General features: G+C 41.6%; 1 protein-coding gene across 2 annotated transcripts in view; it reads right to left on the minus strand.

The window, feature by feature from the left end:
• The window catches only part of CALCR (calcitonin receptor), a 2,320,029-nt gene that overhangs the window by 828,963 nt on the left and 1,466,166 nt on the right, over window positions 1-24,900 (minus strand). For both annotated transcript variants that reach the window (XM_069211663.1, XM_069211664.1), the window contains one exon: window positions 11,872-11,998. In XM_069211663.1, coding sequence (XP_069067764.1) covers window positions 11,872-11,998 — 127 coding nt within the window. The remainder of the gene's footprint in view (window positions 1-11,871; window positions 11,999-24,900) is intronic.

Consider the following 24,900-nt stretch of genomic DNA (forward strand, 5'->3'; position numbering starts at 1 on the left):
GTGTACAAATATTTTCAATTTTCCCATACCACTATTGAATACATTAGGGAAGAAATTGAATAATTGACTATCATATGTCCAAACCATGTATAGCTAGCACTGAATCTGGCAGGGGTTCAAACTATATTTAACAATTGTTGGTCCTTATAGACTAATATGCCCACACCTTTGCGGTTCATATTGATTTTAATCCCAGCTGCCCTGCCCTTAACCTGAACATAAGCCAAGAAGTACTCAACAAATCAATGAACCTTTCCTCAAATGAAACAGCTATTATAATTTGGCTCTCTCAGTCTCCACATCAATGAGGAAAATGGGCACTGGAATTTCTCTCTGGTTATGATCAGAAGAACAAATTAGCACCGTAATGAAGATTACTGTTAAGATATGTCTGTTATATTAATTGGGAAATAATGCTTATTTACATGTAATTAGGTCACAAATTAATTTTCCTGGGCCTTTTTCAGTTTCACTGACAGCTGAAGAAAACCTGACTTTCAAATGTGAACAAACTAGTTTCCTGTATCGTTGTTTTTGTCTTCTCCGGTGTTTTTCCTTTTGATGAAATAGAATGGAATTTATTTCATGGTGTTGTTTTCTTTTGCTATATCAACCTGTGTCCCTTAGGAGGAGGGTATATCAATATTTCTTCACATGTTGCAATAGTCAAGGCTGTTGCTGCTTGCTGCCACAACTTTATTTCTTTATTTATATTCGTTTTAATAATGCTTCTTGTTTAGATTGCATCAATAGTGCAATTTCAGTTCCCTTCTTTGTAGACTAATGAGATTATTATTTTCTAATTCATTTAAGCAATCCCTAAGAGCCTGTTTTATGTAGTACAATTTCTATGATTGGTTTATGTCATGTGTCTTTATTAGTGCAGCTAGTACCACTTCATACCATGTCAATAGTGCTGCTTTCCCTTTCTCTGAAACTATAAAATGTGCCTTTTCTGGGATGTGTGCCAACCCTTTTCTTTACTTTCATACCAAGCAGTCAACGTTTCAGAGCGTGCTTTAATTGAATAATTAGATATTTGCTTTTAAACTGATGGTCTCCATGATAGGCTGTCTGTTTTTTATCCTTACTCTTGACCAACTGAGTAAATTTATGTTACTTCATTACTGGAATATGGCTAATGCACTTATGTTATGACTTTTAACAAATGCTTTTATTTTTATACAATATTGATACTAATTAATAATGACTACTTTTTGTCTTCCATATTGATTTTTTTTTATGGTTATGACTTGAAATATTGTCCTGCAAAGGTTTTCCTAATTTGTATTAGGCACCCCTTCTTTAACACTCACACATCCCCCATCCTTCTCATTGACCCTTTGAATTTATTAGTGCAAAGTACCAACAGTAATTAACAAAGTCAAATTGCATGTTTTGTGGAAGCCTTACTAAAAGAAATCAACACCCAGATATTTCTTTCTACAAAGGTCTTTTAGTTCAGGAAGAATGGGATTTTATTTTTAAGGCTCATCAATTCAAGTCGTGCTACTGGCAGATTGAATTACATATTTTACTTGAAGTTAATTACTGAAATATAAAAAATATCGTACAAGCTGTGGGAGCGCCTGGAAGTGGACAGTAAGTGTGTTGTGTATGTGTTGAATATGTATGTCTCCGTGTGTATTTACCTGCTAAAAAGTACCTGGAAATATAAGGTAGATATAGCAAAGTGCATGGATTATGACTTCATTCAACGCTTTAAACGGGATGGAAAAGGTGGGGATCTCTAAAGGGTGGTGGCAATGTGTAAACAGGACAGCTTTATTGGGGTACGGCCTAATTCAGACAGATTAGATTTTTATGCTTCATACATTGATAACAAACTGAAATTTTACTAACACTTCATTCGAGAACTGCAAACAACAATACATTTAGTTAACAGTTTAGAATTATTATTTTTTTCTTGTTTTTGGGGCAGTGCTTAATTTGTGCTTGTTGTTTCCGGTGCTGAGCACCGGCACTTATTTTTGAGGGCCGGCACTTTTTCTTCTGGCCCAAGCATTTGCTGCGAGCAGAAGACACATATGGAAAGACGGAGGAAGAGAAACATGAAAAAGCGTCACAATAGGGGGAAAGCAGAAAACTGCAATAGTGAGCTGAAGGGGCAGGGAGTGGCTTTAAATGAATTAAAGAGGCCCGAGATGGCTTCAGGATTACACTGCCTCAGTATTCGGTGTTCCCATATTTAATTGCAGCAGCCACTTGTTTAGGAAGAGGGCTTTAAGCACTTCACGTTTTTATTTAGAAATTAAGCACTGTTTTGGGGTATTGTCCATACAAAGACTGACAAGGAAATGTTCGAGAAAAATACTGGCATTTTAAAAGAACTGACACATTTTCTGTTCTATTTACAACTGGCTGTCCGTTTTCATACAAAAGCATAATAGAGACTGTTTTAGCTTATTTTTATGTATCAGCAAACGGAGCAGTGCTTGCTTATTACAGGGAGCACACTAGCACGTGTTTTGCACTGCATTCTAGTACTTGCAGTTTCTAATATTTTCAGAAACCCGTAAGTATGGAATTATTTACACTTGCACAGGGTCAGACTTGCCTATGGGGCAATCAGACAGTGCCCGAATGGTTAATCTGACTGGTGGGTTTATGGGCTGTTGTTTAGCTGTTTGTAAGCCTGTTTTGTTGTCTGTTGGGCCACTTTATTACCCCACACACTCACTGCAACAAGTACAAATGCATTCAATCATCCATATCTCTCAAAACATGTATACAGCTGCTTTTCTTTACAAGTTCAAACTGCCCTGATTCAGAAATGAGAGCCACTTTTTCAACTGATTCGCTAATCCTGGCTACTTTTTGTTTAGTACCCATGCCTATTTTCTGTCCTAGTCCGACCCTGCATTCATGCTTAAAGAGTGTCCTTGTTCTGCTTCACTTTCGCTTATGATAGGATTTCACAGGACATTTGACCCATAGGTCTATTACAGTAAGAGAGTATCCAGAACAAGAAATAAAAAGGTTTTACTCGAGAGAACTTTTCATCAGTTGTAATAAACACTACAGTAACTGTGGTGAAACAAGGGTTTAACAGAATAGTTAATATTCATTTTAACAGCTCTCCCTTTAAATATGATCTGCAGAAAATATGCTAACATGCAATGTTTCCTCTCTCTTTCCCAGTCGTTAATTTGTATGATTGGTGATGCCTCGAGCTCTGTCTGCCAGCCGGTGTTTTTAAATGTCGGCACACTGGATGCCAAGAATGTAGTCGTGAATCCACCTCATGCGATTTAATCCACTGCCAGAAACTCTGTAACCCTTTACCCCACTGTTTCAGGTTCCTGCTTTCCTTGTTTGCAAAGTTTTTTCTTGTTTTTCTTCCTCCTTCTATCCCCTTTGTGTGATTTTCCCTGTTTTGTACTCAGGAAATGTTTGATGCCGAAAAATAAGTGCCAGCCCACAAAAGTGGGTGCCGGTTGCCCCCAGTGGCAAACACCTTTTCAGATTAAGCAGTGCTCTTCCCCCTGCTGGGTGGGGCTACAACTGTTTTTCCTCAGACATTTTAGAAGATGACTCCAGTGCTCTGTTGGGGACTTTTGATCAAGTCCTTTTAGTGAAGGATTTGATCAACCGCCTGGACAAAATTATTATGCAGGTTTCTAATCAAAATATTCCCATTATTTTTCTTTGCTCTCTGCGGGTGAACAGAATATATATATTTTTTTTGTATTACTAGAGGGTTTGAAATTATTTCACAACCTGCTAATACTGGGCGTCAGCTGCCATGAAGCGGTTTTCTCAACCAACAGCAGCTACATCACTGTTTATGTGTTATGTTACTATCAGCTTTGCAACCTCTGCTGTCCTGCTACTCCTGTTGCCTCTACGGATTCTTTGGGGAGTGCTTTTAAATTGCTTTCAGGTGATCACATCCACAGATCAGCTCCTGATGTCTACATATACAGCAAAACAGTTGCTGCTGACGTTATGGCAAACTGATCTGGTGATACTGCTGCCGAGTTGAAACACGTTTTTTCATGTTGAATATGACTGCAAAACAGGGTCCCTGATAGGGACCTGCTTCAGCACCCAGGAGCATAGGAGATGCAGATTACTATGACTTTGCATGAGGTATTCATCACAATGGTGGTGCAACCCCAATGCAAAATAATTGTTTGCATTTACAAAGCTACACAAAGCCACTTTGCATGGGTTAGTAAATACAAAGGAATTCAATGTAGCCATAGAGCTGCCTCGCATTACTTAGAGTCGGGTAGGCATTACATGGATGGAGCTTGGGGATCTCCATGCATTCACCAGTGCAGTTTGATGCAAACCCAGATTTCTAAAGATTTGTAAACCTGGGTTTTCATCGAAATGGTGTGCCTACCTGACAGAGGCTTAATAAGGGGAATATCCCTTTTCCTTCTCTTTCCTTCCTCTTTCCATCTATAAAGATGAATATTCCTCTCTGGATTGCTTTTGTGTACATGAAGGGATTAATTCCTGCACAAAATTAATCCTTCGCATAATGAAGGCACCCTTGCAACATGGTATGAGACCACATCTGTAAGTGCTAGGCAGAACACAGTGCAGCAGAGCAAGGAGAGATCAGAAATTCTCCATATCTACATTTCCGGGGGACAGGAACAGCAGCCAAGGTCAGACCCGGCAAAAGATGTAAAACAGACACCAAATGTAATGAAAAATATGGGAAAGAATTTAATCATATATATTTTTTAACATTTCTCAAATAAGTAAATGCAACAATATCCCTGATTTGAGTGAGATTTATTGGAAGTAAGATTCTTTTCATATATTTTAAATTACTTTGCATATACTGTCATAGCTCTAATGCCACGAAAGTTTCTGGAGCAATGTGTGCAAAAGAAGCTTGGATAATCACATCAGTGATGTAATCAATGCTGTCATTTGTGATGTCCTCAGTGATAACATAAATAATGTCTTAGAACATGTTGTGAGAGATGTAAATTGTGAGGTCATAAGCAGTGCATGAGGAGGCACAAGTTATGGTTAGCTCTGCTATCAATCTGTAGTTTGTTTAGTTCAAAACAATGTTGTCACTGACGTATTCATCTAGCTATAATGTGACTTTGACTTTTGTATTTTTTCAGTGACTTTCTAGTTTTTTTTTTAAACAAAAATCTTTTTATCACACTTAACTATAACATTACTTTTAACTTTGGTTTTGTCTAATGCATACTCTATACTACAGCTGTGGAAGGGATCACAAAGTAATGTCTCTAGTGACCTTGTGTATGTGTAACTTTGGCAATGTGATTGTTCTTTTGATGTCTCCACACAGAAATCAATGACAAAATTAATGCTCTTCAAGCAGGATACATCTTTTTGGGCCAGCAAACTCACCCCAGTATTTGAATATTGCTTAAGGAGCTCATCCATTCAGGATTCATGGAGTGATGCCATCATTTAGCTATCCATAAATGTGGCTGCTTATCCAACCCCAGTATTTACAGGCTGATTGCACTTTTGAACAACAAAGCAAAAATTCTTTGCCAGTCCCCTCCTGTAGGAGCTGGGGCAATGGGGGGCATCCTGTGGTCTCATCCTGAAGAATCATACAGGGTTTACTGAGAATTGTGGAAAATTGACAAACCTGTTAGCAATATCCTTATTATCAGAGAGAACAGTAACATCTTGCACCATGCTGTACGACTACTTTGTGGATTTTATGGCAGCATTCGACTGTGTCCCCAGATGGTCCTGTGGAAAATGTTAAAGAACTGGGGTATCCCACAGAGTCTTCTTGAGGCAATCATACAAAAATACACTTACACCTGGATCCATGGTAAACTGGGTGAAGGAACTTGTGTGTCTACGAATATTGGCACCTAACTGGCAGTAGTGCAAGGGTGTGTTGGCCCTATTATTTTACAACTTATACATCACTGATCTGTCCAGCGCTCTGAATAACATGAATAGCCACCTGGCCAAGATCGGGGTGAACATATTAAGAACCTGCTCTATGCAGATGACCTAGTTCTGCTCAGCTACGCAAGAGTTGGACTACAGAGGCTTCTAAATGTTTTGCTCTCTTATTCCAATGCTAACTGCCTGGAAGTCAATTTAGGGAAAACTAACATCCTCATTATGGGCAGAAAAATCAATAAACAGGCACTTGGCATCTAAATGGCAATACGATCTAGAAAGAACAGTCACACAAATATCTTTGTGTTACAATCAACACAAGGTGCTCCTTTGTCCATCATGTAGAGGCTGTAGAAACAAATGCCCTGGCCCTCCTGTCTTCCTTCTTAAAACTGTGAAGGTTTCTACAGGGGATGAGCCTTGATCCAGTTTTGAAGGTAATGAAGGCTAAAATCATCCCATCCTTGGTTTCTGTCAGCGAGGTCCTGATGGGGAGGGGTGGCGATGGCAAACTTTTAAATAATTTAGTCACCAAGAATTACAAGGCCACTCTTCAATTGCCAAGATCCTTGTCAGCCAGGCAGATCTGAGTGGAACCTGGCCTTCTTGATCAGTGGGTGGCAATGGCAGGTGCATTTTCAAATATTTGCCACCAACCTCAGCTTGCCGGGGGGAACTTTGGAGGCCCTACTATGGGATGAAATTCAATCTGGCTGTACTAGATAACCTCACTCCCTGTATCTCGAGTAATGTTGCACCTTCAGAATGTTAGACAGCTCTGGGAATCACATGTGTCCCAAAACACCTTCAAGCAAAGCATCAGAAGGTGAATATGACTTTTCTCACACGAGGATGACAGAGATACTCTGGAGAAGCATAGGCACTTTGGGGCATTTATCAACTCATACCTGATGAAGCATCAACAACCTTATTTTGCCTGCACATACTCAAAACATATAAAACCAGAGTTTATGGCTTTTAGGCTATGGGACTTGCCATTTGTGAAACACTTAGTCAGATTGTGCAGGCCTATAGAAGCAATAACATGAAGGGGCTGCAGTACATAGGAGGAATAGCTCCAACATATCGTCAGCATCATGCATGCTCTGTCATAGGAATGGGAAGATCTCCTTAAGCCAGAAGTTGTATATCCTGGCAGGCCATTATTAACACACTTAATCCTGACAAAACCATTTAATCTTTCTGGTCAAGTTTATGGCCCTAGCGGTTAATAAACGAAGGAGGAAGGCCATAACCCATGGTGTGGCATCAGTTATAAGTTCAAATATCTTATATCAGTGGTTCCCAACCTGTGGTCTGGGGTGCTTAGAAAAGTAAATAATCTTAACCGATTGGGTCACCAGCTTTCAATAATGATTCAGTGGGGGTTCCTAGATTCCAATAATAATTTATTGGGGGTTCCCAGATTCCACTAACAATAACACAACGTCCACAGAAGTCAAAAGGTTGGGAACCACTGTCTTATATGAAGGAGTGTCAGCTCCACAGCACAAAGTGACAAACTTGTCTATTTAAATGATCTAAGAGTAGTGGGTCTGGCTCAAAGGAATGGCCAGCCAGCAGTACCATCAAAGTGCCTGCTCATTGTCATCGTCTGAGGTCATCCCAGTGTGTGAAGAGCTTTGCACCTTGTCAAACCCCGCTCTGCTTAGGCTGCCTCCTGCACTAATGTTATTTTTTTATTCCCATTTTTACAGTGGATCTCATTTATGAAATTCCTGTTTTAAAGTGTCAATAACTTTGTGTAGCGCACTCCCAGTTTTTATGTATTTATTGAACCACACTGAGTCAAACTATGCTCTAGCTCTAGAAGGAAACAATTGGCTGTCTCAAATAACACTTGTTGGTAAAGGTCGCAGTTATTTCACACTTTGTCCTTTGCATTTTGTACTTATCATCCACTAGAAAAGTCTGCCTTTACCCTGCACTCAAATGACAAATTTAAATGCCTCAATGTTTGTGGATATGAAATTTTAATACTGTTTAATTTGTTTTAGATTATGATGGTTTTCAGTAACTGAACAATACATAATTATTGTTACCTTGAATGCTTGCATAGTGAAGACAAGACTACAGAATTGAATATCCACCAAACAAGGGTACTTCCTCTTAATTGTATGAGGTAAGTGCTTCTTTGTTTGGTGGAGATGTCCACATATTCAGCTGTTTCAAGAACAAGCCATCAAAATTGGTGGAATACGGGCTCAGTTCACTTTGCTATGTTGAGCTATCCATCAAGTTGAGCTGTCCATCATCCTGAAAAATAGTGGGAACCACATTGCATACTACTAACGTGGAAGGCGCACTACCAAAGAGATGGAGTTTGTAGGTGATTTTGCATATTTCCATAATTAGTTAAAAGGGAGAACCATGGACAATGCTCTCAGAAAAGGAAATGACAAGAAGGAACCCACTTGTCTTGGACAGTCAGAACAGGAGAGACTCTGCTCCAATAAACCAGTAATGCATTAATCGCATTTCAGAATGATTTAAATGAGGAATTGTAGAGAAAACACACTTGCTTTGCCTTGGCCAAGCACCAGAAGTTATGATGATTTGTTCTTTACAGAAGTGGAGCTTCAACTATGGCACCTGCTATGTTTATATTGTAAGTGCTTCCCTTAGAGGCTTAATTTCTGTAAAATCAGCATCAGGGCCAAAATGGAACCTTGTGGTGTATTTATCCAAGAAGAGTCCATAGTTTTTATTTTAAAGGGGGGACACCCACAAACAACACGTTGGGGACTGTGGCGGGACTCCTAGGGCCCCCATCCCCCAGTGGGCTCCCTCCATGTTTAGGGCGGCAGCATTGCCTCTAGCAAGAGGGAGAAGCTATTTATGCTATGCCCTCTGAGCTGGAGCAATATGTTGTCCTGTTTCCCTGCCCGCATCAGTGTGAGCAGGGAAACAGAATGCAAGTCTGCCCCCAGCTGGCAGGAGCATTTTTAAAACTCCCACCTGCCGACAGCAGAGTTGGTGGTTGCTCCTATTTGGCAGGAGTTTTAAAAATGCTCCTGCAAAGTGGGAGCAAACACATGTTTCCCTGCTCGCACCTGTGCAAGCAGGGAAACTGTTGTGTCCTCGGGTGGGCTCCCTGGGACACAGCAAGTGAGTTGGCCCTGTGTGGTGGGCTTCCCGGGGCCATTAAGGGCTAGGGGAGCGGGGTTGAGTGCTGCCCCTTTCCTTAAAAATTAAATTTGGCCCCAGGGGATGGGGTCCCTGGGTCAGAATATGTCTCTGTTCTGCATAGCTACATTCTAACAAAAAGGTAAAAAAAAATATTATGTAAAAGACGTTTTTCAGTTATCAAATATGTCCTATTTGTATAATTTAGGGATGTGTATCATATACTCAACACAAAAGGTTGGTTGTCATTGGGGCTTGCATTTTTGTAACGCACTGAGGCCCATATTTATACTTTTTTAGCGCCGCATTTGCGCCACTTTTGAACGCAAAAGTGGCGCAAACTTACAAAACACAATCGTATTTTGTAAGTTTGCGCCGCTTTTGCGTCAAAAAATGACGTTAATGCGATGCTAAAAAATTAGAACTATGGGCCCGAGTGACTTAAATTCTATATATTCTAAAAAAAAAACCTTTGTACAATACCAGTGGCAATCACTTGAAATCAAATAAATGTGTTTCAATATTTGAATCATAAAACACTGCATAGGCTGTTGTATTAGTAGTCTAGTGAAGACGTCTGGGCTTGTTCGGCTCATCCACAACATTGCAGAGAAGGATCTACAAACTTTACACAATGAAATCAGGCTAGATGCAGTGCATATTCTTTATCGAGTAAGTGTACGAGAAGCAGCCATCAAAGAACAGAAACAAGGAGCTGTTCAACCAGCTCAATGGGCCACTATGCAATTCTTGCAGCATGTGAATGTGGTTGGGAACAGGAGCGTGTGCCTGAATCTGGGTTTTCAGGTATTATTGTAGCTACCATGCCCTGCTGCATTTCACCCAGCATAAAAACTCCATCATCCTGAATCTTTAGCTCAAAATGGAGATAAAGGCACAGCATTACTACGTTATGCCCTCTCCAAGGTGGAGAACTTGAAATGATGCAGCAATACCATGTATAATTACAGGCAATTCTGAAGAAGTACTTTCTGATTTTTGGGCCATGTGCACATAAATACAAATTGGAGAGTTAACAACACTTGGGTATTCATGTTGCACTGCCTGCAGGGCAAGCTCACACTTGTGAAGTTTGTAAGAGAGTTCATATTTTGGAGCCAGTGTAATTTCATGGTTTAAAGGCAAATGGGTACATACATCTTCATAATACAACCCCATACCTATATTAGACCCACAACCAGTAGGAAGAGTCCTTCTCTCGGGACTCTAAGGAGACACCCTCAAGTTGATCGCATCTTTTCTCACAAGCGAAACCCAGACAATCCACCTACCACCCTTCACCTCAGAACCTAAGAGCGCCATCTGCAGCATCCCTCAGGGGTCATCACTCAGTCCCACTCTGTTTAACACCTACATGATGGCCCTAGCCAACACAGTCAGAACCCTCGGCCTCAACACCATTCCTTATGCAAATGACACTCAGCTCATCCTCTCACTCTCAGAAGACCCCACCACCATGAGCTCCAGCTTCCACAACTGCATGACTAGTGTTGCCAGCCTGATGAAGACCAACTACTTGGAGCTCAAAACTAAAAAGACTGATGTACTGATCTTTGGGAACAACACCTATTAATTGAATTACAGTTGATGGCCTTTCAAACTTGAACCCACACTCACACTCACACTGACAGACAGCGCCAGCAACGTCGGCATCATTATGGACAGCAAATCACCATGAAACACCAGATTAACACTGTCACCTTTGCATGCCTCCACAGCCTCTGCCTGCTCCAAAAGATTTTCAAGTGGCCCACAATCAACACCAGGAAACACATCAGTCAAGCCCTAGTTACCATTGACTACCGCAACATGCTCTACATAGGAATCACCAACCCACACCTGAGATTCCAAACTAGTCAGAGCTCAACCTCCAGACTCACCCTTGACCTCCCCAAATGAACCCACATCAAACCCCATATCAGAAGTTTCACTGCTCCCCATCCATAAAGGATGCCACTTCAATGTGCTTACATATGCCTACAAGGTACTAAACAACATAGGACCATCATACATCAACCACTGCCTGAACTTCAACCAACCCACCAGATATCTGCGCTCTGCTCCCCTTGCACATAACCCCCATCCGCCACAGTGGAGGATGATCCTTCTCATACCTCACCGCCAAGTACTGGAACAACCTCCCCCTCCACCTCCAAATAGCTTCCTCCCTACAGGAATTCAGAAAAGGACTCAAGACTAGGCTTTTCGCCTGAGCCCAGAAGAACCACAGCGCCTGGATACCCTCCCTGGTGATTAGAAAAGCTTTATAAATCTGAGTTAATTAGATTAAAAAGAACTAAGCCATTGTACACAGTATAGACAAACAATTTTTGCTGCAAACCGGTTAAGAATTCTTAAAAGCTGCAAATTAAGTGCTAGCTCAATGTTTTAGCCTACTGTGTCAAGCAACAACGTACACATTGAAATGTTTTCTATCAAGAATATCTAACTTTGCAAGTCTCTGTCAATAGGCCAATGATTAATTTGAGCATGTGGTTGCCAGTGAGGACTAACAGCACTCAATACTGGTGACTAACACTTATGTTTTTCTCATCAGACCTTTACCTAGAGCAACAGAGAGTCTTGGCATTCAGCGCACTGATTTTTAAAATCACCACAGGAGCAGAGCTTTGAGTATGGAGACTCATTATTTTACAAATTAAGCACTTCATCAGGATGTAATGGATGAGCTGGTGTGCACTATTTTTTACCACACTGGCTGAATATTCCTGTACTATGCATTTCGTTCTCAATAATTTTAGAGGACTAAAGTTTATTTTTACTAAATTTGTATGAAAGTAAAAGACTCACCGGATTTCTTTTCACGAGGTCCGAATTGGGCACTACCACGACAAGGTGTAGTATTGTAAAAAATGAGTTGAGCACATAGGAGGAGAACAAGTTTTTATGCAGGGTTATCCTCTGACAACTCAGGCTCCTAAAAAGGAACACAAGTTATCAATTACACATCATATGTCCTCGGGCTACTTTTCGTAAGATATTGTGACAACTTACTTCCATTGTTTCTTTGGCAGATTACAAAAAACTTACACAACTGTATCGATGATTCATTAGCGGGCATTTGTACAAATTTTAACTATGAAACAGACGTCTACAAAACATCTCATATAAGAGACAATTGTCACTGGACACAGTTCTGGATGGATAAGGGTATATGTTTAGAGTTGACTCCAGTTCTGTGGTTTCATGGACCTGTTGCAAAATGTATTTATTGAGATGTTATTATTAATGAGGCAGCGTATTCAGCTATATGCCTAGATGCTGCCAGATACCAAAGTCGCTGTATTTCCCCTTTCTGTGGAAATCGGGTTCTTATGGCACCTCACAAGAATTAAAAACACATCTAGTGAGCCCTGCATCAGTTTCTTGCTCCAGTACCCACAAAATCTTGACAAGCCTGCACCTACATTTGTATTGGGTCTGTATCAATATCTAAAAATCAGTAATGCATTAAAGTTCCCCACTGACGCAATTGCTTGTATGGTTCTTAATCGTTGTCTGTTTACAAAAGTCGAGTTTCAAGCCTAAATTGGCAAATGGGCATTTGTGCATTATTATTACATTCCTGCTGGGCTGACACAAGAACTTCCTTTTCCCTTTTTCAAAGGCCGCCCATGGAATGTGAGGTTCTTTGGTCTTCAAAAAACATCTGCATACCTGCCTTTGCCTTTTTAAGTACCCCTCATTTTGGTTTTGAAAATTAATTTTGACTGTAGGGACTTGATTACAAATATAGATTCTATATATGGCACCTGGTAAATAACAATACCACAGGGGTTGTTATTTACTAGGTACTATAAATAGCACCTGTTATCAGTGTATGGGAAATTACATGCAGATTGTGGTGTTTCATGCACCAAAATATGCACTGCATGGTAAATACTGCATGCTTTCTGTTGGACCTGACCTTTTTACAGAGTCATCCCCAAACTTTTTGCCTCCTTCCTCTTATTTTTTCTGACCTGTTGTTGTTGGCTTTTGAACTCTGGGCACTTTGCCCCTGCGAACCAGTGCTAAAGTGCATATGCTCTCTGTGTAAATTGTACTGTTGATCGGTTTATCCATGATTGGCTATTTGATTTACTTGTAAGACCATAGTAGAGGGCACTATACTGTATGTGCCTAGGGCCTGTAGATGAAATGCTACTAGTGGGCCTGCAGAACTGGTTGTGCCACCCACTTAAGTAGCCCTTTTACCTTGTCTCGAGCCTGCCATTGCAAGGCCTGTGTGCAGTTTCACTATCACTTCGATTTGGCATTTAAAAGTACTAGCCAAGCCTAAAACTCCCCTTTTTCTACATATAAGTCACCCCTAATGTGTGCCCTAGGTAACCCCTAGAGCAGGGTGCTGTGTGGGTAAAAGGTAGGACATGTACCTGTGTAGTTTATATGTCCTGGTAGTGTAAAACTCCTAAATTCGTTTTTACACTACTGTGAGGCCTGCTCCCTTCATAGGCTAAATTGGGGCTGCCCTCATACATTGTTGAAGTGGTAGCTGCTGATCTGAAAGGAGTAGGAAGGTCATATTTAGTATGGCCAGAATAGTAATACAAAATCCTGCTGACTGGTGAAGTTGGATTTAATATTACTATTGTAGAAATGCCACTTTTAGAAAGTGAGCATTTCTCTGCACTTAAATCTTTCTGTGCCTTACAATCCACGTCTGGCTAGGTTTAGTTGACAGCTCCTTGTGCATTCACTCAGACACACCCCAAACACAGGATACTCAGCCTCACTTGCATACATCTGCATTTTGAATGGGTCTTCCTGGGCTGGGAGGGTGGAGGGCCTGCCCTCCCACAAAGGACTGCCACACCCCCTACTGGGACCCTGGCAGACAGGATTGAACTGAAAGGGGACCTGGTGCACTTCTAGGCCCCTCTTTGAAGTCTCCCCCACTTCAAAGGCACATTTTAGTGTAAAACAGGGCCTCTGCCGTACCACCAGAGACACTTGCTGGAGAAGAAACCTGAACCAGAACCTGCATCCTGCCAAGAAGAACTGCCTGGCTGCTCAAAGGACTCACCTGACTGCTTTCTACAAAGGACTGCTGCCTTGCTGTTGGCCTGCTGCCTTGTTGAACTCTTGCCTTGCTGCAGAAGTGCTCTCCAAGGGCTTGGATAGAGCTTGCCTCCTGTTCCCTGAAGTCTCAGGACCAAAAACACTTCTCTTTTTCAACTGGACTCCTTGTGCGCCGAAAAATTCAACGCACACTTGCTCCGCGGTGAAAAATTCCCTGCGCGTCGATTCGGAAAGACGTCGCTCGACCCCGCAAGTAAAAGATCGATGCGACGCCTGCGGTGTGACCTGAACTTCAACGCATGGCCCGCCTGGACAACGCCACCCGACTTCCAGAGAGCAAATCGATGCGAAGCCTGCCGTGAGGGAGAAAATTCCACACACAGCCCACCGGATAACAATTCCAAGATTCCACGCACAGACCCCGGGACATCTGGGAATCCCGCGAACCACAGAGGAGACCTGCCCACGCGCAGGAAAACGACACACATCTTCCCCCGCGTGAAAAATAACGATGCAAGTCCGTGTGTTAAGGGGCGAAATCGATGCACACGCCATTTTTCCATGCATCTCCTCCTCTGCGGCACTTTGCAGAGATTTTCCACTCCAAACCAGGTACTTTGTGCTTGAAAGAGAATTTGTTTGATTTTTAAAGACTTAAGACACTTTATATTACTTTTCAGTGATATCTCTACAATTTCATATTGCATCTTTTATCGTTTTGACCTGCAAATACCCAGATAAATATTATATATTTTTCTAACCACTGTGTGGTGTATTTTTGTGGTGCTATATTGTGTTATTGTATGATTTATTGCACAAATACTTTACACATTGCCTTCTAAGTTAAGCCTGACTGCTCAGTGCCAAGCTACCAGAGGGTGGGCACAGGATAATTTGGATTGTGTGTGACTTACCCTGACTAGAGTGAGGGTCCTTGCTTGGACAGGGGGTAACCTGACTGCCAACCAAAGACCCCATTTCTAACACTTCCCCATGTTAAATTTTGACAGTTTTGCTCTGCTGTGATTTAACAAAAAGTATTTAATGCATTTGATATTTATTGGTGTGTCAAATACCTGCAAACTCATAATTCCGACCCCTGCATAAACCGTAGTTGGAATTTAATGAGCAACTTGTAACTTGTAATCATGGCCTCATTCCTCGAAACTGCCACTTGTGGGAAGGAGGAAGTTTGGTCGTATACCTGTTTTCCAGGTGTTGCTAATCTATCCATATAATTGGATTATGTTTCCCTTTTTGATCCATAACAGACCCATACAAAGAAGTTGATACAGTAGTCTTTAGTCCACTAAATAAGGGGTGGCAGAACTGAATTCTGCACAGAAGTGATTATTCTTTGTTTAGGCAGTAGGACACAGGTGTACAAAAGTTTACATTATGCAGCTTTGTGACATATGTGCCACCCTTTTCTCATTTTGTCTCCTCCCATAGTCGTAATATATCAGGTCGTGATTGGCAGAGAAGTTCTGACAGGACCACTAAAATTATGCAGCAGTCGAGGGCAAAATTATGTGGCAGTGTCAACTAAATTAAGCATCATGTGAAATTATGTGGCGCAAACTGTGCCAGTAGTAGCTTCCTATTTTGACAATTTAATACATTAATAGAAAATGATTTCATCATTATACAAAATAGGTGCATAAAGAAAGACAAGTATACACATTCAATGGGTTCTATTGAAAATGTTTTCATAAACAAATAAAGATTTTGGGCCTGATTACGAGTTTGGTGGTATGAGGACCACCATTGTGGTGGTCTGACCACAGTGTCCTTGGCTGTCAAACCGCCAGATTATGAGCAACGCAGTGGGACTGCCACAGGACTGCTGACACTGCCAGTGTTAGTGCCACCGCAGCAGCAGTGGTGGAGTCTGCAGGGGTCAATGTTGGTGGTGCCAGCATCGGGACCACCATGGGTATTACAACCTGCATGACCACCAAGCTGTCCATGTCAGGGACCCTGCCACGAACAGGTCAGCAGAAAGGCAGGTAAAGGGGCCAGAACAAAGGCCTCTGGGGGGAATGACTACATGTAGGGTGAGGCGGGCCCATGTTGGGCTCCCCCACGCCTGTGACATCTCTGGGAGCACTGTGTCCCATGCACAACATGGTGCATTGGGAACAGTGGGACTGACATGCTTGCAGCAGGGTAGTGTGACCAGCATCAGACAGCGGCTCACTCCCATAGCTGATCCATGCCACTGCGGCACCTCCCCCCACAAAAGCACTGCTAAACTTGTAATCAGACCCTTTGTCTTGCAGGGAGGCACATGTATGTCATTATACTAATACTGTTCCTTTTAACTCCGAGAATAAATTACTTAGGGGGTCATTCCGACCCCGCCGGGGTCGGCGGGAGCACCGCCAACAGGCTGGCGGTGCTCCTGAGGGCATTCTGACCGCGGCGGTTTGGCCGCGGTCAGAAAGGGAAAACCAGCGGTCTCCCGCCGGTTTTCCACTGCCCTAACGAATCCTCCATGGGGATTCCGACACCCCATACCGCCATCCTGTTCCTGGCGGTTCGGCCGCCAGGAACAGGATGGCGGTATGGGGTGTCGTGGGGCCCAATGGCATGGGCACTGCAGGGGCCCCCGTAAGAGGGCCCCACTTTGAATTTCAGTGTCTGCTTAGCAGACACTGAAATTCGCGACGGGTGCTACTGCACCCGCCGCACCCTTCCCACTCCGCCGGCTCCATTCGGAGCCGGGTTCCACGTGGGAAGGGGTTTCCCGCTGGGCTGGCGGGCGGCCTTCTGGCGGTCGCCTGCCAGCCCAGCGGGAAAGCCAGAATGGCCTCCGCGGTCTTTCGACCACGGAGCGGCCATATGGCGGTTCCCACCAGGCAGGCGGCGACCGCCGCCCGCCGCCCGCCGGCCTCAGAATGAGGCCCTTAGTGTAAAACAGTAGTATTTTATTCAGCAGAAAACAGTTGTGTTTCTTTTCTTCTGTGGACCATTGGTAAAATATTGGAGTCAGAGGTGGCTTTAGCACTGGTGGTGCCCTGTGCAATAATATTTGCAAATGCAATACTCTTTCTTGGCTCCCTCCAATGACCTTCTTCAGATCCCCTCACCTCCTTCCTCCAAGTGTGCCCCTCATTTCTCCAAAGCCACTCTCTCACATGTATTAAATTTATGTTATAGTGCCACTCAAACCAATGTACGGTGTCAGAGAACTTTACATCACACACGCATTACACAGAGACAATTAATGATACAAGTGTGTAAATCAATGTTTAGGAAATGTTACATAAGACAATGAGGACAACAAGGTGTAGGAGCCATATAGCATCCATTCTAATAAGCAGTATATTTTAAGAGTGCTTGATCTGGAGAAGTATGTTTGGTCATTGATATCATGCGTGCTATCGCCCTTGAGATTTTGGATGGACTCTAGACAGGAATTATGTAATCGGATGGGAGGTGCCAAGGTATAATTACATAGATTATGATGCAATAGGTGCAGAGCACAGTAGTATGTTCAAGAATAAAACGTCTGTAATAGAGCCCCCTGTATGGCGTATTCGACTACATGATCTCGGGCTGGGGAGGACATTACAAAGTGAAAAATTAGATTTAAAAACTCAGGGTTGGTTTTGCTAATAAGAATGTATGTATTTCTACCTAAAAAAACTCTTTTTAGCAACCTTAGGATAATGAAAGAATAGGGAAAACATATGGTTCTAATCCTATGCTGTGCTATTTTCATGCAGCGCTTTGATAGCTCACAGGGCTATATCAGAAGATTTATAACTTATGAACTGCGAGAGTAACAAACATATCTCTGTGGCAAAAACAGTAAACCACTTAGCTAGCTACATCAAATACAATTCTGTGATATACATGTTACACATGCTTTGCAGAAGGCACATATTTCCTCTGCGCTACGTTATGATGAGTCAAAACTGTTATTAAGCAAAACACTGATTTCTCTAGCAACATTATTAACCAGAGTAATCGTGGCATGTTTTTTTATAGGCTGAAAGTTGCTTGGTACATAATTAACTCTGAACCAGGTGCTTTTAAACCCATATGATATTTAAGAATGCAGTGCCCCCTAGCTCGGCACCGGGTGCAGTGGCACAGGTCACACCACCCTAAAGCCAGTTTCTAATTGCTAGTCTGTTTGACAATTGCATGTGTCTATACAATGTTCCACAAGCATTCATTGTTGTGATTGAGAAAAACCCTGCAGAACAGCTCTGTCCATTGTTTAAGTATAACCTAAGTGTCTCACTAAGCGGCACTAGAAGATACAAGACATCAAACATTAAAAAGATTTTTCTGCCCTCTCAGTGCTGCCTAACTCAGTTTTCAAGGCTACTGTCTATGGTGTTTCATGAATATTCAAGCAAATCACTTTCAGATCCAAAAAATGACCATTTTCATCCATTTGAATTACATTTAACTATTGACAGACCTTCAAAATGAGTGCTGTCCCTCATGTCACAAACATCATCAGGATGTGACAAGTTTAGGTTTATGAAAGTAAAAGAGTGAAAAACTACCAAACAGCTGCATCAACACATCTTAAATGTGCAATTGCTTGCATTAAGGAGTTCGACTTGGGTGTCTTTTGAATTAAATCATATGTTAGAGAATAAAATTACTTTTAAACTCTAAGCTAACAGTGCATATGAAAACTGCAATGGATTTCTTGTGATTAATGACATATTAATGGGTTTAAAAATATGTGCAAAGTGAGAAAAATGTACTTCGCTGTTATACTTAATAAATGCAATACCAAAGCTTTTCCATTTGAAATGAAATGCATTACTCATATTAATGAAATATTATTAATGATTCATTTAGAAGTTTGCATATTACATGTTTTTTGCTAAAACAGATTAATTAAAGGCATTTTATTTTTTTCCTTGAATGAGCATAAGTTAGGCCTTCAGAGCTTGCATTTTGCAGTCATGTAAAAGTGTTGAATTATGTTTTCATAACGTGAAGTCTTCTTGCAGATGTCCTATCCATGAGAAGCAAAGTACTTTTGTAATAGACCCTATTGTTTAAATGTGGAAAGATTTATTCCTTTGCCCTTGGAAAAAGTAAGTTGCAAGAACATGAACTGAGATTGCATACATTTGGTTCAAACCTGCTTGGATTCACATGGAAGACAGATGTTCTCATTACTGACCTGGGAAGAAATGTGACTGTTTCAATTTGGAGTAGTATGTCTATTCCTCATTGGATGATGTCTATCCAATGTGACATGAACTGATACCTTTGACAAATCAAAATATTTTGTGAAGTTTGAAATATTGTTGGACATTCAAACTTTGGTCGATCAAGAGCATTTTTCCTGAGCAATCCTCAACAGACCCATGCAGACCCTGAAGCTTGCAGATGCCTTGCTGAATTCAATGTTTTGCTGATGAAGATTCTCTGAATGCTGTATCCATCAGAGAATTATTTTTCTTTCTTCCATTTGCCCTTATATTTGAAATGCCCATTCTAGAGTAATTATTTTATTTGCCCCTTCTGAAGACTCAAGACTGAGCTTCTGATATGCTGATGCTTTCTCTTTTTATCTTTGCCAAACTTCTTTAGTGACTTGCAGTTCAAGATTATGTTTTTCCAATATTTTTTCCCTTTTTGCATTTTTTGTATTTTGCTTGCATGTGTTCCTCCCCACACATGTATTTCCGTGATTTGGTTAGCTATATGGTTGACCTGTGCCCAGCCAAAGGTTATTGACTCTGCTAAATTTGAATTGACTAATGATTGTAAATTCTGAGCAGCAAGTTAAATTTGTGTCTCAGATATTCTTATTGATGTTACGTATTATTCTACCTAAATGCTTAGTTTTATTAATGTTAGTATACCTGAATTTATTTAGACACCTTGGGCAAACCTTGGTGATTATGTACCTTTATAATTTAGTTCTGTGCATTGTCTACATGACTTTGAGCTAGTGTTTGTAATAAATCTTTTAAATTTTTTTCCTGATTGGAGTTTTCTTCTGTGGCCACATTGGTTTTGGTGTCTAAATTTTTTGGGTGTTGTTGAAATTTTGTTAATAGTTCACCTCACTACTTAATGGGTCAAAAGAGCCGTCAACCTTGGTGAGCATTTGATTCCTGCGAAGGATGAAAAATGACTCCACACTATGTAACGATTTTTCCATTGGTTAAATTAAAGTCCTTCTCCTATCAATTAATTGGGGATAGTATTACTTTCTGAGCATATGCTTCACCTCATTGGTGCCCTTCACATACCTGATCACAGCCATTAACACCTGCATGTTCATTTTTTTACTTCTGCACAGTCTCCCACTGCATGGCCTGTGATAGTTTTATTTCAGGCCAGAAGGACAGTGCCAAAAAGGCCAAACCCCTTGCAAAAGAGGAATGTTCCTATTTCTTGCAGCCCATATCCACTTGCACAAAGTGTACGCCTGACCTGTCTTGGCATGCGCATTTTATGTTGTGCACAATGAGTTTCATTTGCACAATTGTGTTTTGCTTAAATTTTACCGCACAAATTAATGTTTTACAGTCTCAGCAAAAGGAATAGATATGCTCTCTCTCCATGTGGCCTACAGTATCTATTCAGTCAGATTTGGTGATTTGTATTATACAATATGTAGTAGCAAGGGAACATTTGTCTGAGTAATCTTTACTCTGGCAGGCATTCCACAAAGACATTTACTCCATTGACTATGGTCCTGAACCTTAGCCTTTTTGCCTCCTCTTCAACAGGGATCAATATGTTTGTCTCATTATTTTGTTATGTAGTAGATGGAGTTGGTATTGTCACTTCTTATCAGTACCTATTTGTGGGGTAAGAATAGTTGTAATCCCAAATAGCTCAGAGCTCCAATACATTGATATAGAGAAAGTTTCTGTCTTCTGACCATGTGTGCTCCCCCCAAACTTACATTGAGGAATGTTTTGTTATGATTAGTTTGGCTTGTGTGGGTACTAATGGAGGTCCCACTGACAGGCTCAATAGAAATCTCACCACAGCCTGTTAGCAAGTGATATTGATGATGTTGCCCCAAGAATTGTTTCTACTTTGATTGCATCCCCAGCTCCTGTTGAACGGGCCTCTAATGCATTTAGACAAATGGTGTTAGGGTAAGTACAATGACAATGGACCCAGACATGATATCTAGGTTCTGACCATGTGTCAGTTGCCGAAAGCTGCTGTCATAGTTTTTAAACTTTGAAATACGGTCTTCTGTAAGAAAGGCCTTGCCTAAAGTTGTATTCAGGATTGACTCCAGGAATAAGCTATGACAGATTCCTTTGAATGATAGATGACTTGGTCACAATAAGCGTCAAGCCCTGCCTATGGAACAGGTTCCAGAGCAAATGCAGCTTCCACCAGTCAGTCTTCAGGTCTGGAAATATCTGATGAACTATACAGTATAGGAAGGCTACCACCAGCGCTAGATATTTTGTGAAATTAAAATGGTAGAAGAAACGTAATAAAAATGATTGCAATACAATATGGGGAACATAAGAAGTGATTTGTTAACTTTGTTTATGTTACAAAGTGCCAAGAAACAGCAAATCCTCTATAGTTGCAGTAGCTTTGGTCATAGGCACAAGTTGAGGCTGACCACGAAGCAGCTAAGGTGGCACTGTCTAGTGCATTGACCTGGTCAAAAAGTGCACTTTCTGACCAGGTCTTTTTATGGAAGTAGAAACGCTCCACCTGAGCAAGGTTTAGAGCTGTATCCAAAGAAGTCCTTTCAAAATAGAATTCCCACTGGATGAGATCCAGTGGAAGCTGGTGGTTTTGCCAGGAAAAGGTCAGATCAGAAAAATTCATAGTTCATAATCACCAAAGTCCTCTTGTTGGTTGGATGCATTTGTACTTTCACTCAGTCAAAGTTACTTTATTCATTTATTCCTGTCGAAAGGGGATTATATTTGTAGGTCTGCTAACAGCTTTACAAGTTGCACCAATCTGAATGCACATGTAGACTTGAAGCCATGTTTCCATTATCACCCTATTACATGGCACTCATGTGCTACAGTACACTGGTGACATTTATCATACAAGCCATTGGTGTTTTTACTACACCATATACTATAGCTTTACTTAAAGTTACAAATGTCAATTAGGAGTTATCAAATTTTATCATGCTTCAGGGATCACAATATTGGTGACAGGACAGCAGTAACACGGTGTGCAGAGTTCAACCCTCAGCAGCATTAGTCCATAAAAAAAGGGAATGCAATCATAAAGAGACTTTTTCCCACTGTCGTTGTTCAAACGAGTGCTTCTTCATAAACCTAATGAGTTTCTGGAGGGCTAGTACTGGTCTATGTCATTCTGTTTTCATCTTCACTCAGAAGAATCAGAAATTAAAACCTTGATTCATCTGTTCTTTGAGAACCTATTCTATGGCTCATTTGTGGAAGAGCTGCATGGCCTGCTGCTGTAGATACCAAAGGTGCTGATGAGTTTCCATTGCTGGTGGATAGCACAGGGTCTTTTTGATAAAAACCAAAGGTTTTCCTTGAATCCACCATTTTGAATTTCCCCATTCTAAGGCACAGACAGTGTGAGATTCTTCACACTGTGGTCTGGATAGTGCTGTGTACAGCAGTAATGAGCCAGCCACACATGTAGTTGTCTTGGGAGAACAAATGTGACACTTCTCTTGTTTTCCTTGAGTATCTTTGGTATAGCTATCACTGCTGGTCCGTGATCATATGTGGAAAATCAATACAGGTAGCATTATCTGCCCTGATTTCCATATTGAGAGTAGGCAGCAACATGTGACTGGGTTGTTTTGGAGCCTCCAAAGGTATACCCTGGGTCATGACCGAAGTGTCACACTCCCAAGGAGTAGGCAGTGTCAGTGACTGGTTTGATTTTTTTGTAAGGGTTTGATGTAATGACAAAAAATCATAGACATTTGCATCATAATTTTTTCTAAATATCAATGCTTGCAAGTGTAGTGCTTATCATAGTCCCTATGCAGGTACATAGTATAATGTCTTTCTCAGCCCTGGAGCATGCAAATAGATTATACCACACAGGAGCTGTGGCTGAGCAGGCCTTTATTCAGCAACATCCATTCACACACTGCTCATTAAGTCATACTTCCCAGAAACACAACCTGACTCCTCCCAACCATATCACATAGTTCCTGTTCAGAGTCCACCCAGAATCACAAAGTACTCAGTGCATAGAGCATCAGTATGACTCATCTTCCCCTTTGTTAAATAAGAAGTGGCAGGCATCATTTGAAATCACATCTCCTCAATAAGTCTGAGATAAGCCCTCACTTGTCTGCCGGCTGAGGTGATTCGAGGTGATCAACATCAACCCATATCAAGCAACCATGGCACAGGCTCAGGAGCTGGACCTCTCCACCATTGTTTCAGGAGCTGGCAAGTTTCGAGGTATGTGTTCAAAGTGTGATGTGTTCGGAATGATGGACTTCCCAGGATGATGTGCTGTCACCATATGTCCCTTCCACGCCACCACCTATAACATATAAGTGGCTAAAGGGGTGTTGTCTTTCATTTCTGCCTCTGCTTTACCAGTACGCAATCTCCTTTGTCAAAGGGTGTTCCCTGGGCATGTCTGCACTGATCAGCATTTGATTTGATTTTACACTTATGGGTAGCGTCGGTGTCACAAAGTTTGTCAGTGTTCACTGATTGATCTGATGTCCATTGAGGTAGTTTGTTCTCATGGCTCTCCCAAACAACAAGGTAGCTGGAACCTCACCAATTGTAGAGTGAGGAGTTAGTCTATAGGCCAAGAGGGCTGAGCACATAGCTTGGCTCAAATTGATTGCTTCCATGGATGCTCACTGATATACCCTCTTAAGGGTGCCCATAAACCTTTAAAATGCACCATTGGCTTGGGGCTAGAGGAGTGTATTCTTTCGGTGTTTGACATTGAGCAATCCAAGGAACTTTTCACTGGTGAAGGGTGAGCCATTATCGGATTTGATGATCTCTGGGATACCCTCCTAATGGTCTGAAGAAGTCAACTGCAACTCTCTCCCAGTCATGGGCAGGAAGGTCAGACATAGTCACTAGGTGCACCATCACCTTGAGTATGTACACCATTGTGGCTGAAGGAGTGAGACATGGCATGAGCAAGAGTGTGGAATTTTTCCACTGGCATGATATTAATCAATGTCCCACTGTTGATGATGAAGGATATGGTGTAACCGTTTACCTTCGATGTAATTCTAGGACAGTGTCCGAAAGAAGTTTGGTGCTTTGTTGGGTGAGTTGTTTTTGAACTTCAGTCTTTTTCACAGGCTGCTTCCCTACATGTGCACACTGTTTTTTGGTGGACATCATCAGCACGTACACAGCGTCTCTGCTGGTACTCAATACCAGCGCCGAAGAACCACGATGAACTTGATGAGTATTGATTTTGCTTGGTCTCTACTTGTCCTAGCTGATGCTGCTTTTTGGTTTTGTGGGCATGGCAAGAGTGCTTTAGGTACGTTCTCACATCCATATTTTCTTTCAGTCATGACACAGTTGATTTTTCTTTAGCTCGACAAACAGTTATAAAGTGGTTCTCTTTCCCACAACCCTTACAGACTTGTCTTAGGGCTGGACATTTGTCCTCCTGGGGAAATTAACATCCACATTGGAAACAGTGTTGTTTTCCTTGACGACGTTGACTTACATGCCTCTTTTTTGTGCATGTGCTTGCTTTTCATGGTCAACGCTGATTAATTGTGCACTGTGCCTGCTTCCATGTCAGCAGCTTGTCGTTCTGCTCATTCCCCTGTGCTGCAGTCATCAGCACTTTCTTTAGACTGAGGGTCTCTCTTAACAT

The sequence above is a fragment of the Pleurodeles waltl genome, chromosome 10 (genome assembly GCF_031143425.1).
Source record: "Pleurodeles waltl isolate 20211129_DDA chromosome 10, aPleWal1.hap1.20221129, whole genome shotgun sequence".
Taxonomy (NCBI): Eukaryota; Metazoa; Chordata; class Amphibia; order Caudata; family Salamandridae; genus Pleurodeles; species Pleurodeles waltl.